The sequence below is a fragment of the Ursus americanus genome, chromosome 13, assembly GCF_024610735.1.
Source record: "Ursus americanus isolate L20-20 chromosome 13, mUrsAme1.1.p, whole genome shotgun sequence".
Classification (NCBI taxonomy): domain Eukaryota; kingdom Metazoa; phylum Chordata; class Mammalia; order Carnivora; family Ursidae; genus Ursus; species Ursus americanus.
In genome coordinates, this window is record NC_142139.1 from 2,417,436 (window position 1) to 2,434,356 (window position 16,921).

At 35.4% G+C, this 16,921-nt stretch overlaps 1 protein-coding gene and 1 non-coding gene across 4 annotated transcripts in view; both read right to left on the reverse strand.

The window, feature by feature from the left end:
• Positions 1–16,921, reverse strand: part of TBCK (TBC1 domain containing kinase) — a 199,202-nt gene that overhangs the window by 27,738 nt on the left and 154,543 nt on the right. For all 3 annotated transcript variants that reach the window (XM_045799213.2, XM_087866381.1, XM_045799216.2), the window contains one exon: positions 7,504–7,679. In XM_045799213.2, coding sequence (XP_045655169.1) covers positions 7,504–7,679 — 176 coding nt within the window. The remainder of the gene's footprint in view (positions 1–7,503; positions 7,680–16,921) is intronic.
• On the reverse strand, positions 11,138–11,271 carry LOC123793430 (small nucleolar RNA SNORA71). The gene has a single exon (XR_006779962.1). It is a non-coding gene; the product is annotated as a small nucleolar RNA SNORA71 (small nucleolar RNA).

Here is a 16,921-nt window from a genome sequence, read left to right on the forward strand (position 1 = left end):
TTAATGTACCTTTCACAACTCACTATTAATTCAGACAGTGGAGACATTCCGGCAGTGGCTACCACATAGTCCCATATTATACAAGGTCTATTCAGATATGGGATTACAGCTAGCTAGAAATTTTAATTCAAGTAGCTTGAATTTAGACCAAATGGGATGAAAAAAATCTTAGTAAACCTCCTTAATATCTATTCTGCTCTGAACACAAATATCTCTAAATTATTTTGAAGAAATTTTTAGAAACTAATTCTTCAGGACACAGAGACAAGAGCAATACTAGCATTTACTAAGGATGAATAATGTGGTATAATAATAAAAACAACTGAGTTTATGTGCTTTTCAAATTAAAAAATTTAAGCCTGAGGTTGTCTTTCCTACAGCTTCTGATATTAAAAAAAATAAGTGCTTTACAAATAAAGCTGCAAAAAACTCAGCCTTGAATTCAAGGATATGAGAATAATATTCCTTCAAAGTATTTCTGTTTACAGATAATATCAGTTGGTCCCACATTTACATGACTAAGACCACTCTTAATATGAACTCTAGAAAATTTTAAACTCATTTAGAACCATTAAAGAGAACAAAAGTCTGGCTTGTGTATTATCTTTGAAGTTATTAACATTACTTATGAAATTCATGCCACTATACTTTCTATTGGCTCTTTAAAATATGCAATTATGCAATTATTGGGGTTGCTCAGTGCCTCAAAGGGCAGCTCAAGTTGGTTGTCGGGCAGCTGAACCTGAGTTGGCTGAGGCCCCGTGCAAGAAAGGCCCGAACCCAAGGAGGGCGTTAAAGGTCAGGAGGAAGCGAACTTCCGCTGAGTGAGGCAGGTTGCCAGCCCCAAGCCCTGTGGTTCTCAAGACCCTGGCACTCCTGGCTGTTCTGTGAACAATGATGATGTTCTTTGATTCAAGCCAGCACATGTGTGATTATTTGGATTGTGACCTTTGGTGGTGTGGCTGTGGACCTCACCTTGGAGGAGTGTACTTTCTGAACTCCTCTTAGAGAAACTTATACAGACATGCAATACTGGAGAACTGTAAGAACCTGAGCGCCGTGGGTTAGTAACTCTCTAAACCCAGTCTGATCTCATGGTTGGAACAAGAAGAGTGAGGACAGTGGAGAGAGGTAGTCTTCAAGGCTCCACACCCACATGGAACCCAAGGTGGGGCTTGTATTCCCCAGCCCTGAGATCAGTACCTAGGCTGAGATCAAGAGTTGGAGGCTTAACCCACTGGGCCACCCAGGTGCCCCTGTGTTTACTATTCTTTTCCTATCTCAAATCAAATGCATAGCCCAGGGGCACCTGGGTGGCATAGTCAGTTCAGCATGGGACTCTTGGTTTCTGCTCAGGTCGTGATCTCAGGGTGGTGAGACTGAGCCCTGCATCGGGCTCTGCGGTTAGCGTGGAGTTAGCTTGAAGTTCTCTCTCTCTCCCTCTCCCTCTGCCCTTCCTGCTCATGCTCTCTCTCTCTGAAACACATAAATAAATCTTTTTAAAAATGCATAGCCCATTTTTCAGACTTTCTTCTATTATGTAAGCATCTGAAGCTTTGGCTCTCTCTGTATTGCTAGAGCTGAATCTCTAACAAACTTTGGATAATTAGTAATTTTGTTACTTTTCAATTATAAATATTTAATTTGCACTACAGTGTGTAGTTTGACATTGATGTTTCAAATGTGTTTATATATTTCCACCATATGTTGTATTTTTAATGCTCTTGTTATTGATTGTGTGACCGAGCTCCATTGTCTTTACAGAATTACATTAATCTTTTGAAATGTTGAGATATGTTTTCTGGCCCTATATGTGGTCAATTTTTTTTTTTAAGATTTTATTTATTTGACAGAGAGAGAGACACAGCGAAAGAGGGAACACAAGCAGGGGGAGCGTGAGAGGGAGAAGCAGGCTTTCCGCTGAGCAGGGAGCCACTGATGCCGAAGCCTGGGCTCTATCCCAGGACCCTGGGATCATGACCTGAGCCAAAGGCAGACACTTAACGACTGAGCCACCCAGGCGCCCCTATGTGGTCAATTTTCAGAAGTGTTCCTGCAAGCTTGAAAAGAATGTTTGCAGCCAGCCGTGTTCTGTCTCTGGGTCCAGCTCATTAACTGTTTTGCTCCAGCCTTTGTGGTTACTGAATGTTCCTCTGGTCTGTTCCAGAGAGTGGTGTATAAAAAATGTTCCACTCTAATGGTAGCTTTTAGAATTCTCTTTTTATTTGGTCCATTTTTGTTTTCTATTTTTGAAAGCTGTGTTATATTAGCTGCATACCATTTTGGAATTGCTGTAGCTGTTTGGTGAATTAACTTTTAAGGAGTATGAGTAAACTTTTATCTCTAAAAATGCTCATTTCATTAAAATCTCTTTTGTCAAAAAAATTGCAATTGTTGTTTGCTCTGAAATCCTTGTAACATACTAGAACAAAATAACTGACTTAAACTTTTGCCTAGATAACATTTCATGTTTCTTTCTTATAAAAATAAAATATGATTTCAACAGAAACTTAGCTGTTTAGCTTCTCTGACATAAACTGCTCAGCTCTAATATTAAGAATTTAGATTAGGTTATCTCTAGGTTTCCTTCTTATATGAAAGTTGGGTTTATGTCTTTATTGTCAAGTGGGTAAAGTCTGTCTTCATGTTCTCCAGCTTTCCTTTTCTGTATTCCTTACTTGCGCTACTGGGCCGCACTGAAGTTAGGGGTAGTTTCCTCAGATTGTTGTTTCTCCTTACCTACTATCACAAAAATGATAATAGATTAAAATATTACCTCTTGCAGGGTATTTGTAGTTTAACTGGGAATACTTATAAGCTGAATGACTAAAGCTTTAGCAGAATTTCAGGTAATGGGGTTCAGGGTACAGTATTCCAAAATATGGCATCGTGGTATACTGAATATTTTAAGCTGAAGGAATTTGAAAAACGGCATGTGCAAAAAAGACTTTCTGACCTTTCCCTGAATCAAGACATAAGACCCTCAACTGAGGGATGCCTTCCCTATACTCAGAGGATGGGGACATCCTTATCTCTGAGACAGAGGGACACTGAAAAGAATCTGAACAAACAGGCCTTGCTAAGTTTCCTTTAGTTTACCTAAATTTAGCCCATACCCCCTTTGCCCTATCATATGTTCTTGCCACTGTCTACTCTTCATCAAGCCTAGCATAAAAACTCTCAGGTTTAACCACTTCTTCAGATCTTCATTTTGCTTACGAAGGCTCCCATGTCATATAAAACTTACATTAAATAAATTTGTATACTTTTCTCTTGTTAATTTGTATTCTCTTATGGAAACCCAGACAAGAACTCAGAAGGGTAGAGGAAAACATACTTTTCCTCCCTTACACACATAGGAGGGTTCTAGGCGGTGATAAGGCTAGCTCTTAAATTCATTGGTAGACAGTAACTTAATTTGCTAAAATATAACTGCCTCCCTCCCTTTCATAAATAATCATTTTAATTATTTTATATAGGTAAACAAGATGAGATAAAACTTAATTTTAGATTCTTAATCTCCTGAAAGAACAAATTATGAAAAAAATTTCACCTATATGAAGATATAAGAATTGTGTTAGCCAAATTTTCCTGTCTAAACGATCTTATTATAAAAGCAAAATAGAGGATAAAAATTTTATACAGAGACTATAAACAACTTGAAAAATATAAATGACACTTCAAAAATAACTTACTTTCTTTAGGAGAAGGAAAAGGTGTTAGAGGGGTTTTTTTTGTTGTTTTTTTGTTTCTTTCTACTGCAGAGGACTACATTTTGTTGGCAAGGGAAAATTAAATTATTTAAAAAGTATACTAGTATTAAATATTTATTAATTTAATAAACAGAGAGATAAAGTCACATAAATCCCAGAGTTTAATTGCAAAGATTTACCTTGGTCAGAATGAAGAACTACCCTACAAAAAAATTCCTTTAAAAAATGTTACAAGGAATTCAATAGGCTTTCATTGTTAAGTTTTAAAACACCAGAATCTAATGATCGTTTTTGAGAAAAATTAATAGAAGAATTTTTTTAAAAGATTTATTTATTTTAGAGAGGGGGAAGGGAGAGAGCGAGAGAGCAAGCACACACGAGTCAGCAGAAGGGCAAAGGGAGAGAATCTCATGCAGACTTCCCAATGAGCATGGAGCCCTATGGGGGGCTTGATCTCACAACCCATGAGATCATGACCTGAGCCAAAATCAAGAGTCAGATGCTTAATGGGTTGAGCCACCTAGGTGCCCCAATAGAAGAATATTTTTAAGGGATTAAATTAAGTCATTTAATAGAAAAAAGCCTTTCTAACATGCTTGCCTCAAAGTATTCTAACTTTGCTTTCCAATATTTAAAATCGTTCGGTTTTCTCAAGTGGGATTTACTCTGGGAATGCAAGGGTCATTCAATACTCGCAAATCAATCAACATGATACACCACATCAACAAAACACAAGGATAAAAATCATATGATCATCTCAGTAGATGCAGAAAAAGCATTTGACAAAATTCAACACCCATTCATGATTAAAACCTCTCAATAAAGTGGGTTTAGAGGGAACATACCTCAATATAACAAAGACCATTTATGAAAAACCCACAGCTAACATTATACTCAATGATGAAAAACTAAGAGCTTTTCCTGTAAGATCAGGAACAAGACAAGTATGTCCACTCTCACCACTTTTAACACAGTACTGGAAGTCTTAGCCACAGCAATTATATAAGAAAAAGAAATAAGAGGCATCCATCCATATTGGTAAAGAAGTTTAACTGTCACTATTTGTAGATGATGTAATATATACATAGAAAATCCTAAAAACTCCACCAAAAACTTACTAGAAATAATAAATGAATTCAATAAAGTTGCAGGACACAAAATTAATACTGAGAAATAAGTAGCATTTCTATACACAGATAACAAAATAGGAGAAAGAGAAATTATGAAAACAACTTCATTTATAATTGCACCAAAAAAACCCCACCTCAACCCAGGAAACCTAGGAATAAACTTAAAGAGGTGAAAGACCTATACTTTTTGAAGATGATGTAAACAAATGGAAAGACATTCCATGCTCATGGATTGGAAGGATTAATAGTTAAAATGTCCACACTACCCAACACAATCTACAGATTCAATGCAGTCCCTATCAAAATACCAACAGCATATTTCACAAAACTAGAACAAATAATACCAATATTTGTATGGAACCACATAAGAAATTGAACACTTTGGTTTTAAAGTAGGCTTTCAAAAGGGAATTTAGAAAATTTCACAAGTTGGGTCCTTTGGGAGGGTTACAAGAGGTGGGTGACTTTATTTTTCTTTCTTCATTCCCTTGGGACCACTCCCCCCAAAATGGCACAAAGCACTACTGATTCTCTTTGTTCAGCCTGTATTGTAAAGACTAAAACAAACAACCCAGGTCTCTGCCTAGTTGCAACAATGAGCCACGTACTGTGAGATGACATAAAGGCATTCCTATGTTAGGCAACTGATCCATACTCATCAGAGAACAATGATCAGGCTAGTGGCTCAGCTTTCTGTTGTTTTATTTATATTTATCCTGAGGAAAATAAAGGAGAGTAGGAATTTAAAAATCAGACAAAGAGGTTTGAAAAACTTTGGACTGAATGTCACTCTCATATTGTGTGTATTTTAAAATTTCAAAAAGTTATTTAAATTGTTTGAAAGGAAGTGAGTGGTGTGCATATAAGCTATTTTAATTATTTTAGAAGTAGTCTTTAAAGTTAAAATAGGGTGGGGAGCCTGGGTGGCTCAGTCGGTTGAGCATCTGACTCTTGGTTCTGGCTCAGACTGTGATCTCATGGGCCCTGGGATGGAGCCCTGCTTCGGGCTCCATGCTCAGGAGTGAGTCTGATTGGAGACTCTTTCCCTCTGCCCCTCCCTCCTCTCTCTCTCTTTCAAATAAATAAATAAACCATAAAAAAATAAAATTAAAATAGGGCATTATAAGGCTACACTTTTTGATGGTTTTATGAGAGACTCATAAAAGGCTCAACCAAAAGAAACAAGCTAATAGTTAAAAAATTAAATGTATTTTAAACCCTTGAAATAACAGATAAGAAATTTTACAGCAGGAGTTCCTGGACCTGTCAACTGGAATTTAATGCTTCTTTTGGGAATCCACTCATCTACTCTGCTAAGGAACTTCCAGTATCCATGAAGACATAACAATGAGGGACATAAACATTAAGGTTCTCTCCAAGCTCAGTAGTCTTTCACAAGTGAGGGAAAATAAAAAGTAGTAAATTTTCACTAAAAGGTGGGGATGTATCATTTGAAATAGCAGGCTCCCAAATTGTATTCTTAGTAATCTAAGATTCTATGGATTGCTTCAGGAGTTCAGTAAATGTACAGTTTAAATTTCATTTAAAAAATTGTGATTGCAAATATGCACATGAAAACTCATATGCCAATTTTAGCATATAAGAAACCACTAATCTACTAACCCTCATTTTCCTATAACTCTCATTTATAGTTAGTAAATGATATAAATATTAACTTACAAAGAAAATCACTTAAAATTTTCTTCATTTATATTTTATATAATGAATTTCTAAGAATTTATTTTAATATTCATGATATATTATAATTATATAATTCTATAATTTATATTTGTATACATATAAATTATATAATAATTATATAAATCATATATGATTTATATAATTAAAAATAATTTATATTTATATACATATATAATTACGTAATGATTTATAAATATATATTTATATGCATAAATTATATAAATCATATATGATTTATATAATTAAAAATAATTTATATTTATATACATATATAATTACGTAATGATTTATAAATATATATATTTATATGCATAAATATATAACAGGGTAGGGCACTACCCTGTTAAAAAAATTTTGAAAATCATTCACCTAGATCTTAGAGTATAGAGAATCAAGGCATGCTTCATGAGAATCTGACAGATGACGATATAAGCAGAAAGATTAAATTGCTACTATTTTGTAACTGTTCATACTTTAGTGCCAAGCAAAATCCCAAGAAGTTATGGTACATTTAATGTCAGTAAAAAATACTTTAATATATTCTCTAAAGACAATATATTGAAAATTATAATAAATACAAGTTCAAAGTTGAGATCTGTTCATCTCTCTTTGTAGGCTATGAAATAGACCAATTAAATACTCTTCATCTTTGCCAAAATTTTATCTATAGCAAGAAGGATTCAAATACCCCCAAGAACAGCAATATACACTAGAGAAACACAAAAACCAAGAAAATGTCCCAATATTCTGGTGTTATCCAGAAACCAGTTTAAGGTCATGCAATGTTATCTTATATTATGCAAGTCTATTCTGGCATCTAGTTTGAGAGTTATTTAGCTATTTGAATTCAGAGGAATCCCAGATATGTTCATTGTTTTTACCAAACACCCTTAAAGCGGAAAGGAAACAGTATGAGTAAGGCAGTACCACCATTTTAAAACCACATGTGTAAAGGATACTCTTCACTATTCCGGATGTCAACTACCAGGAGCTTTGGTTTACTGGACTTTGTCTTCTTGGTGGGTGTTTTGAAATGGCCTGTCACTGTGAGTTCACACAAGTCAATCAGGTCCTCTGCTGAAATCCGGGGTGATACTTCTGACTTTAGGTCATTTAATGGGATAGATTCTCTTGACTGAAAAAAAAATATACAAACAACACAAATATTGAGAATAATACAGAGAGACAAACTATAGCCAATATAGAATATCTGTAGGCTCTTGATATCAATCATTATAGAATATAGGAGAACAGGAAACTGAATCTCACTTTAGTGGTCTACTGTGTAACTGTATTCCTTACTATTGAGGTTTACTTACTCAATAGAGGAAAGCATTGTTCTTTTGGTTCACTACCAACTCCTGCCTCAAATTTGATAGAAAAAGATGAGGCAGAGTTTTCCTTATAAGAGCACTGTGTATCTTTAAAGATAGCTCCTTTAAGCACATTTCACTTTTCTTCAAGTATAATTACTATTGTTGTGAATCACATTAATTAAAACTCTGGTAATATAAGAAATTACACTGTAACTCAGTATACATATTAATTAAAGAACCTGGTTCTAATATACATATTAGACTTTCATAACATAATTTATGTCACATATGGATAGTTGAGCAGAAATTAGATTTTTCAGAGACGAATGCAGAGCAACATAACACTTTCTTAGATAGTAAACAAAAATGACAATGTATCTTAATTGTGAAGGAGGTAAAATCAGACTCCAGACAATCAAACTAGCACATTGGTCTATGTGACTATTATGTGGTGTAAGACTGATTCAGAATAAGGGCTATTTACAACTGTTCTCCATGTTATTTAGTAGGGAGAGGGAATTTCCTCCCCTATAAAAGGCAATGCAATACAACTCAATTCAATTCAACCTAAATTTATGGAGCACTAGTAGATACTCTTGAAAACTTGTTTAACGACTTGAGAATTTAAGAACTTTCAAAATTCCCTTGATTGAAAACATAGAGATTCAAAAGAAAAAATGTATTTATATGCTTAAGTTTTCAAAACAGTCTATTATCTCATTTACTCATTTTCTCTGTTTTCACAATTCCGTTGTGGGATACCACATTTAGAACTTCTGATTTAGAATTTCTAGGCAGGAGAGAATAAAGCACATGCATCATTTATCAGACACACTTTTTTTAAAAGCTTTTATTTAAATTCCAGTTAGTTAACATACAGTGTAATATTAGTTTCAGGTGTACAATATAGAGATTCAACGCTTCTATACAACACCCAGTGCTCATCACTACAAGTGCACTCCTTAATCCCCATCATCTATTTAACCCATCCTCTGCTCCCCCACCCCCCCGCACCTTGTAACCATCAATTCAGACAGACTTATTTTGAAAAAAAATTGTTTTCGGTTGTAGTTTTAATGTCAGCTCTCATCCCTTGGGTTTCTCTGACTATGCCATAAATTCTTTAGTGGTAAAGCACATTTTCTCCCACTTCATTAGCTTTTAAGTAGAAATGGAAATTGCTAAGCTTTGTGGGTTTATGGCTCTTAATAAAAGACAGACATTAGAAATTTTAATTTTTTAATATTAAGAATTAAATCTACTTAAATATTCTGAAATTAAAAATACTTCAGAAAAGATAAAAGAACTTCAAAATCAGCTAGCCATACAATCAATGCTTCCATCTCATTTTTTGTTAGATTGCAATCTCAATAGGTATTTTTCCTAGCCTTCACATGAAGTTGTACATTTATGAAGATAAAGAACTTTTGATTACCCTAGTTCTGCTTTTAGTCATTTAGTGATGAACATGGCATTTCAAACAGAGGTTTTGTCTGAATGAAAGATGTGCCCTGGCTGATGAAGAAGAGAATTTGACAGAAATTTGTCCAGTGTATTCTCTATGAAGAACTGATTTAAGAAAGATCTGTCCTTGGCATTGGTTCTAATCGAATGTGTCATATATAAGGAGTTTCTCAAAGGAAAGAGCAGTTGGTACATGAAATGGTAAGAGCAGAAGAAGAGAGGAATCACTGACAAATGCATCACTTTCTGAACTTTTGTGAGTGTATATCAGTGAAGAACTTTAACATCACGCATGAAAATTCCTCTGCAAATTAATTTTAAGAGATTAGTAAGTTAGACTTAGGACAAATTAAACTACTTTGCTTTATGAAGAAAATAATTATAATACTAAAAATTACAGAATTTAGTTTCTCTTTTATTAAGACAATTTTATATGCAATTTTACCATTCATTGTACAATTTCCACTTAGAGGTATAAAAATAAAACTTTCTCTGTACACCTGTTGTCTCATTTAGTACTATTGACATTGGCATTTTCCTGTGTGATTGGGTTTCAAATTCACGGGACTTTGCTTATGGACAGTGGACAAGAATTTAAAATAACTGTAGAAAAACTCTGGAAATATGTTAGTTTATCATTTCTGCCCCAGAACCTATATATACAATGCATATTAAGCTTAGACATCCAAATATCACAGGCCAATTTGTCTGAGATCTACTCCGTTAAGAAATTCGTATTTTGTAGCCAACCTAGAGTCAGAGGTTTTTTGTCTTTGTTTTGCAAGTTTGTAAGTTTTACTGAATGTGTGGGCAGAAAGGAAAGTGATAAGAAGCTATAATTCAAGAGAAAAATTCTTGGTCTTAAAGTCATTCCAGGCGCAGCAGAGGGACACAGGGCTGGCCTTCCCTGTCCATGGCCTCTCAGGACATTGTTGTCAAGACTCAGAGCCAGCTGAAGTGGACCCCGGCCCCAGCCTCAGCGCCTTCCCTCTGATCTCCTATTTGAAGACCTGATCCATGACGCTCTGAGTGGAGAGCAGGGGACGCTCTGGGGGTGCTTCCTGTGGGGACTCCTTCTCCATTCTCTGCCTCTCTGGTATTCACAAGTACCACCAAGAGAATCTCAGGGAGAAACATCAGAAACCCAAGGCTCACTGACTCATGGCCTCGGAACTTACTTCAGTAGCCTCCGGATCTAACCCTGACCTTGGGGCCCCATGGCCTAATGCCTGGCTGATAAGTTGGTACCTCTTATGGAACCTCTGCACACTGAGACCCACCTTGGACCTCTGCTCCAGGTTCTCCCTGAGGTCACCTCTCACATACACAGAACAGCAGTTATGAGACACTCCTGCAGGGGGCAAGAAGCACTTGGCCCTGCTTACATGCCTAAGAAACTGCTATATTCACCAACAGAAAAACACTGGGAAATTCTGGGTCTTAGGAGGTGAATGCACTGAGAGCCTGCCTCCCTCTATCTACCTTGTGCTCAGTCACCTAAGGATGACCTATTTTGGAACCTCTGAACATAAAGAAAACCTTGCAACTTTTCCTTTGCCTACATTACCAATGACCAGAACATAGGGTAGCCTGTAATCACCTCAAATGCAGGGACAGAAAAGGACATAGGGCTGCTGAAATTAAGAGATCAGTGTCAGAGGACCACAGTTGTGGTTCCACAGCCAACTCAGACATGCACTGAGGCAGGACCCACTCTTGTTCTCCCTTTATAAAACCTCACAGAAACCACACTGAGCCAGGCACAAAGAGCATGCAATAAGACAACACCTAAAAGGTGGTGGGGAGGAGGAAGTGTGGGCAAGCTCCAGAGTTTGGAAGACACAGGAGTGGACCCTCCAAACACAGGGAAGCACTTTCAGCAACTCCTCTCCCTGCACTATCAATGACCAGGACACAGAGAGACCATGACCACTTTCAAATGCAGGTGGAGTCAGAATTTACTCTTCAGTGTTACTGAAAAAAATCATCCTTCAGTAGAGTGGGCTCTCTGAAATGACTATCTGGATATATTAGTTATAATCCTAACTAAGCAAGGAAAAAATCTAAATCTGACAACAAGACAGGCATTTTGCTGTGTACATTAAAGTATTGGGAGAATGACTTGGTCATGATACCTGAGCACGTGAAATGGCAGACTTTAATGAGAGCATGTCTGTATACCCTTATGTTGAGTATGTAACCAGCAACCATAAGGGTATAACTGTATACACTTATGTTTTATATGTAAGGGCTCTTAAATAACTATAAAGGCATTTTAAGTGTGAGAATACAGGGCTGGTATCTAGAACACTCTTTCCATATTTCCTTCATGGATTCTGGCACTAACTTTAACCTGGTTACCAAGACAGATACCTGGAAATAAGCACAGACGCTCTGTTCCTTATTCCTCATTCTAATCTAACATGTCCCCAAGTTCTACCAAAATACCTCAAATATGTTCCCTGATTCATTGTCCTATCTCAAGGATTCATTGTTTCTTACACTGACTCTAGAAGCTGTTTGCTTCTCTCTATCCCCCTTTTCTCTGCTTCCCTATCACCTAAAGTCATTCCTTCTAATCTATCTTCCAAATACCATTTGAGCTAAAAATAAAAATCTAATCATGTAACCATTCCAAGACAAAGAAAACACTGAAGTGCCCCAGGACACTTTTATTAAGCTACCTTAAACTAATACTTAACTCTGACAAAGACAGCACTAAACACACACACACATGTAATATTTTTTACGAATAAAGATTTTTTAAAAAAAATCTCAAAACTAGAAAACTGAATGCAGTACCAACTTGAAAGAATGACATACTATAATCAAGTAGGGGCATGTTCCAGGAAGGGCGGTTCAATATTAGGACAATTTTTTAAATAATTCATCGCCTTTATTAGTCAAAGGATACAAAGCATGTAATACCACTACAACTGACATAAAGCCATATGTGATAAAACTCAGCATTTGTTCTCAATTTTAGAAAAAGAAAAACTGATGGTAAACATGTATCAGAAAGAAAGTTAATTAGATGATGAAAGATGTTCTTTATTTTAAATATTTGACATTCTACTCAATGATGAACCACAGAGGTAGACTTATTAAAATGAAAATGCAGAGCTATAGCTATCAGCATTATTATTTGTTATTGTTATGGAAGTTGCTACTGAGACAGTAAGAAAAATAAATAAGGGTTATAAATATTGGAAAAGAAGAAATAAATTATTTTTACTTTTAGGTGATACAATAGTCTACTTAGAAACCTGAAAATCCAATAAAATTGGTTAAGAATTTGATAAGGTTTTAGTTACAACATCCATACCATAAAATCATTAGTTTTTCTACATGTCAGCAGAAGCCAGTCAGAAAATACAATGAGCGAAAGCTTTCATTCACAATATCAGAATATTTCCCCCAAATAAAATATTTAGAAATAAGTACATCACATTTAAAGAAATGAAACAGTTTCATGATGGGCATTTGAAAAAAAACTGAGAGATAGAAGATGTTATCTAGAAAGAAATAGTCACTATTATAAGAACTTTATTTTTCTTTGGAGCAATGTATTAATATAAAACAATTTTATCAGACTCCTAAAAAGGATCTTTTTTCCCATTTTGAAATGTAAATTCTAAAATTCATTTGACAGACCAAATAGGTGAGAATGTCAAGAAAATACTGAAAAATAATACATTATTATATATTAAAACTGTATAAAATTAACAGTATGGTACTGCACCAGAAGAGACCAAAAGATTAACAGGACATATGGGGTCACATAAATAGGCTCAAAAACACATAAGTATTTGCTGAAAGAATAGGATGCCATGTCAATCACTAAGGGAAGAACGTATAATTTAGGACACAGGGTTGGCAAAACTTACTCTCTAAAGCCGCTTGGAAATTAAGGATTTCAAAAGCTATTTGTAGCACTGGGTAATAAGTGAGGCCAGTAGCACTGCTTTCAGAAGATACCTGATAGATTTGATAGTTTCTTGAAAGTTTTGAGAGCAAAGTATCATTTATTAAACATCTACTTTATAATTCAAGAACTTAAAATAAGACAGAACAGAAAGTGACATACATTGCATACATCTATACAGAGAGATCAATCTGAATGTTGAGCAAAAACAATTTTTTTAAAAACACTATCTCACTGAATAATTAGAATTGGAACAGTAACTGGAATACTAAAATACTCATCTAAAAGAAAGGTGGATATGAATCAGAAAGTATGAAGAGCACAAGTAAGCATATTTATGAGGCAGGAAACATCATAGGCTAACCATGTATTTAATAATGTATATTTCAACACAATAAAAATATACTTTTTCTTGAGGACAACGTGTAAAAGCAAAAGTCAACTCAAAGGTTTTTTCAAGAGACACATAATATTTCTAAGAGAGAGACTGGATCAATATAAATGCACTAATGACAACACAGAGCCAGGTACCTCAATAGCTTGAAATTCTTGTATTTCTTTCTTATCTCCCATAGCAAATATAATAGAGCCCTGCCCAGCAAAGGTGCTAAGATGTTTGATAAATAATTGCACGAATGTGTAACAGAATGAAGAGTGATGTTTTCCCTATGTTGAAACAAAGAGATATGTTGATATGCTATCAAATAACAGAAGCTACCAACCAAAGGCAACACCACCTCCTCTAGGACCAACTGAAAAGGAACAGAAGAGACTTTACTGTTTCAAACTATCACCCAGCAACACCTCTCCTCCCAGTCTATATAAGGAGATTTAGTGGGGGCGGGGGGTGTTGTCAACTTTGTGGAGAGCACGATGCTCAGGATCCGATGTGCCTCCCTTCCCATCCCACAGGGTAGAGGCGATTTCTGGACACTCACATCACCCTTCACAAGGCAAATGAGGGTGAGTGCTGATGACAATCATTTGAGGAGATTTGGGCATACCTGTAAGAAGGGGTGGCTGACATTCTGTTTTGTAGAAGAATATCTGCTTACACAGAAGACATTAATCTGGCCTCTCTGAGCAGGCAAGAAGTAGGGACACATGGCAGTGCTGAGAGAAGGGGTGGTAGACACCTTCTCTGACCTTAAATTCGCAAGCTGTACAGTGAGAACAATGATGCTTGCCTTATTTACCTCACAAATTTACTGTAAGGAGCAACTGGCATAACAGATATAAAAATGTTTGGTAGACTGTAGATCTTATATAAAATAAGTTGTTGTTATTAAAAATTGAATCCCAATGAAGTAGCTTGAATTTCATGGTAGTCTTGTTATAGTCTAATTTTGAATGAATCATCAATTAACAAATATTTAACTAGCCTGTTCTGGCTATCTTGTGAGAGAGAAAATATCATTTCCACCTCAAAAACCCCACAATCTGGTTGTAAAGGCAAGACTAACATAAATGAAGCAGTAAACTAATACGATAGCAGAAACATCTATAGAGTGCTTACTCCGTGCTAGTCACTGTGATAAGCATTTGACATACATGAACTCATTTAAGTCTTGCAACAATCCTATGAGATAGGTTTTATTATTTTGCTCATTTTATAGATGAGGAAATTGGGGCACAGAGAGGTAAAATAGCCTAATCAGTAAGTAATATGTAATCAGTAAATAACAGAGACAGGATTCAAATTGGGTCAGTCTGGCTCTGGAGTTTGGGCTCCTAACCATAGGATTCCATGTATGGAATCACAGGTACATAGTATAAGAATTCAGACGAAGGAAGAAAAGCAGTATAAGCAGAATTACCAAAATATAGGTGGAGTAAGTAGGACTTGAGTTAGGAGAAATCAGTAGGGTTTAGATAAGTAGAAAAGAGAAAGAAGAGTGGCGCATAAGTGGATAACTCTGAGTTCTGAAATGTGAATGAACAAGGAAATGTTCCATAAATAATTATTGAGCACTTACTAGGTACCACACATTGTGAGTGGGATACAATAATGAACAAAACAAAGATACTTGTTCTTATAGAACTTAAGTCAATAGGTGTGAAAAAGACAATGAACAGACTAGTCTTACTGAGCTGAGCACCCATACTAGGAATTAGAGGGAAACAGTATTGAATAGGTGGGTAGGGAATAGATCATGAGGATTCTGAAAGATGAAGAAGCTTGAGGATATAACAGGTAAGGATATAAATAGGTAAGTACTATAGGATTTTTGGACGAATGTGTCACGTTAACAGCAATATCTGAGGGAAACTAATTTGGCTGTATTCTGAAGGATGAAATAAAGATGGGAAAAATGACAGCCAGAAAGACTTGTTAGAAAGTGAATTTTATGAAGATTTAGATTAAATGATGATGCTGGAAGATGAGAGCTTTGCTTTATTCACTATCCTCTTTTTTCCTTTTGTCTTTCCCTTTCTACTTTTTTTTTTTTTTTTTGGCCAATTCTCTCCCATCCACAGTGAAAGATACATTAAAACAACAAAATAATAAATAATAAAATTACTCTCCAAGGGGTGAGTCCTTGTCTAGCTCCTATCCCTTTATCTTTTCATCTCTACTTCCTCCTTGCCATTCATTCCTGAAATCACTGAAACTTGGTTTCTGTCATGATACAGAAGAAGAAATGGTTCATTTGTCTAGGAAAAAGTGGACGATTTGGGAATACTAAAGGGAAAAAAGACATATGAAAAGCACTATAAGAAAGTATATAAAAGATAAAGGAAAGGGATGAGTAAATGATGGCTCTTAAATTTTGAATATGGGTGATTAGGGAAAAAAGATTAGGTAACAGTGGCAAACAGTAAATAAGGGGAAGAAAAGTTCAGACTTGGATATGTGAAATCGAGGTTGCATAGGGTCTGCTAAAGATGAAGTATTGAGAATGCAGTTAGAGATAGAAACTGGTGTTTGAGAGAAGTCATGGCTGGACTTACAGTTTTGGAATTCTCAACATACAAATTACAGTTTAAGTTATGAAAAAAGAGAAACAATTTGAATAAAAAGGGAAAAATGGCAGGAAAAAAATCCTAGTTTTGGTAGGCACATCTATACACTGCTGAAAAAATTAAATTATATAAACTATTAATAAGGCTTGGAAATACATAAGGTTGAGATTTTTTTTAGGGTATCCATCAATTCTTATTATTCCATATGTCTACAATAAAGAGACTGCTTGCTTTCTTAGTGCTAGATATTTTGAACTTTTGTAGGAAGAGGGACGGATTTTTACAAATGGCACAGGAGGACATTACCTATCATTCTCAAAGGAATTTTAACAAAGAAAAATTACCTTCGAAAACATTATCAATCTACAAAGATATTTTTATCTATGTATTTAAAGCAATAAATAATTTCTGTGGCATTTTGGTGTTTTCATTTCTCTCTCATGTTTTTAGAGAGAAAAGGGAGGGGTTACTATTTCTAAGATATAGAAATATAGTATCCGAAACGGAGTTTGAAATAAAACTGTCACGCTCTGGAAGCTGCATAATATAGCTCTCACACTAGACAGAATATTTTTTTCTCCCTGAAATAAAAGAGAGATAATGTATATGAATATGAAGCACAAAGAAGAGTGGAGATGGAATTTTTTTCAGTGATTAGGGATTTTACGCTAAAATTTTCCCAGATGTGCTCCTGAAAAATTGCATGTA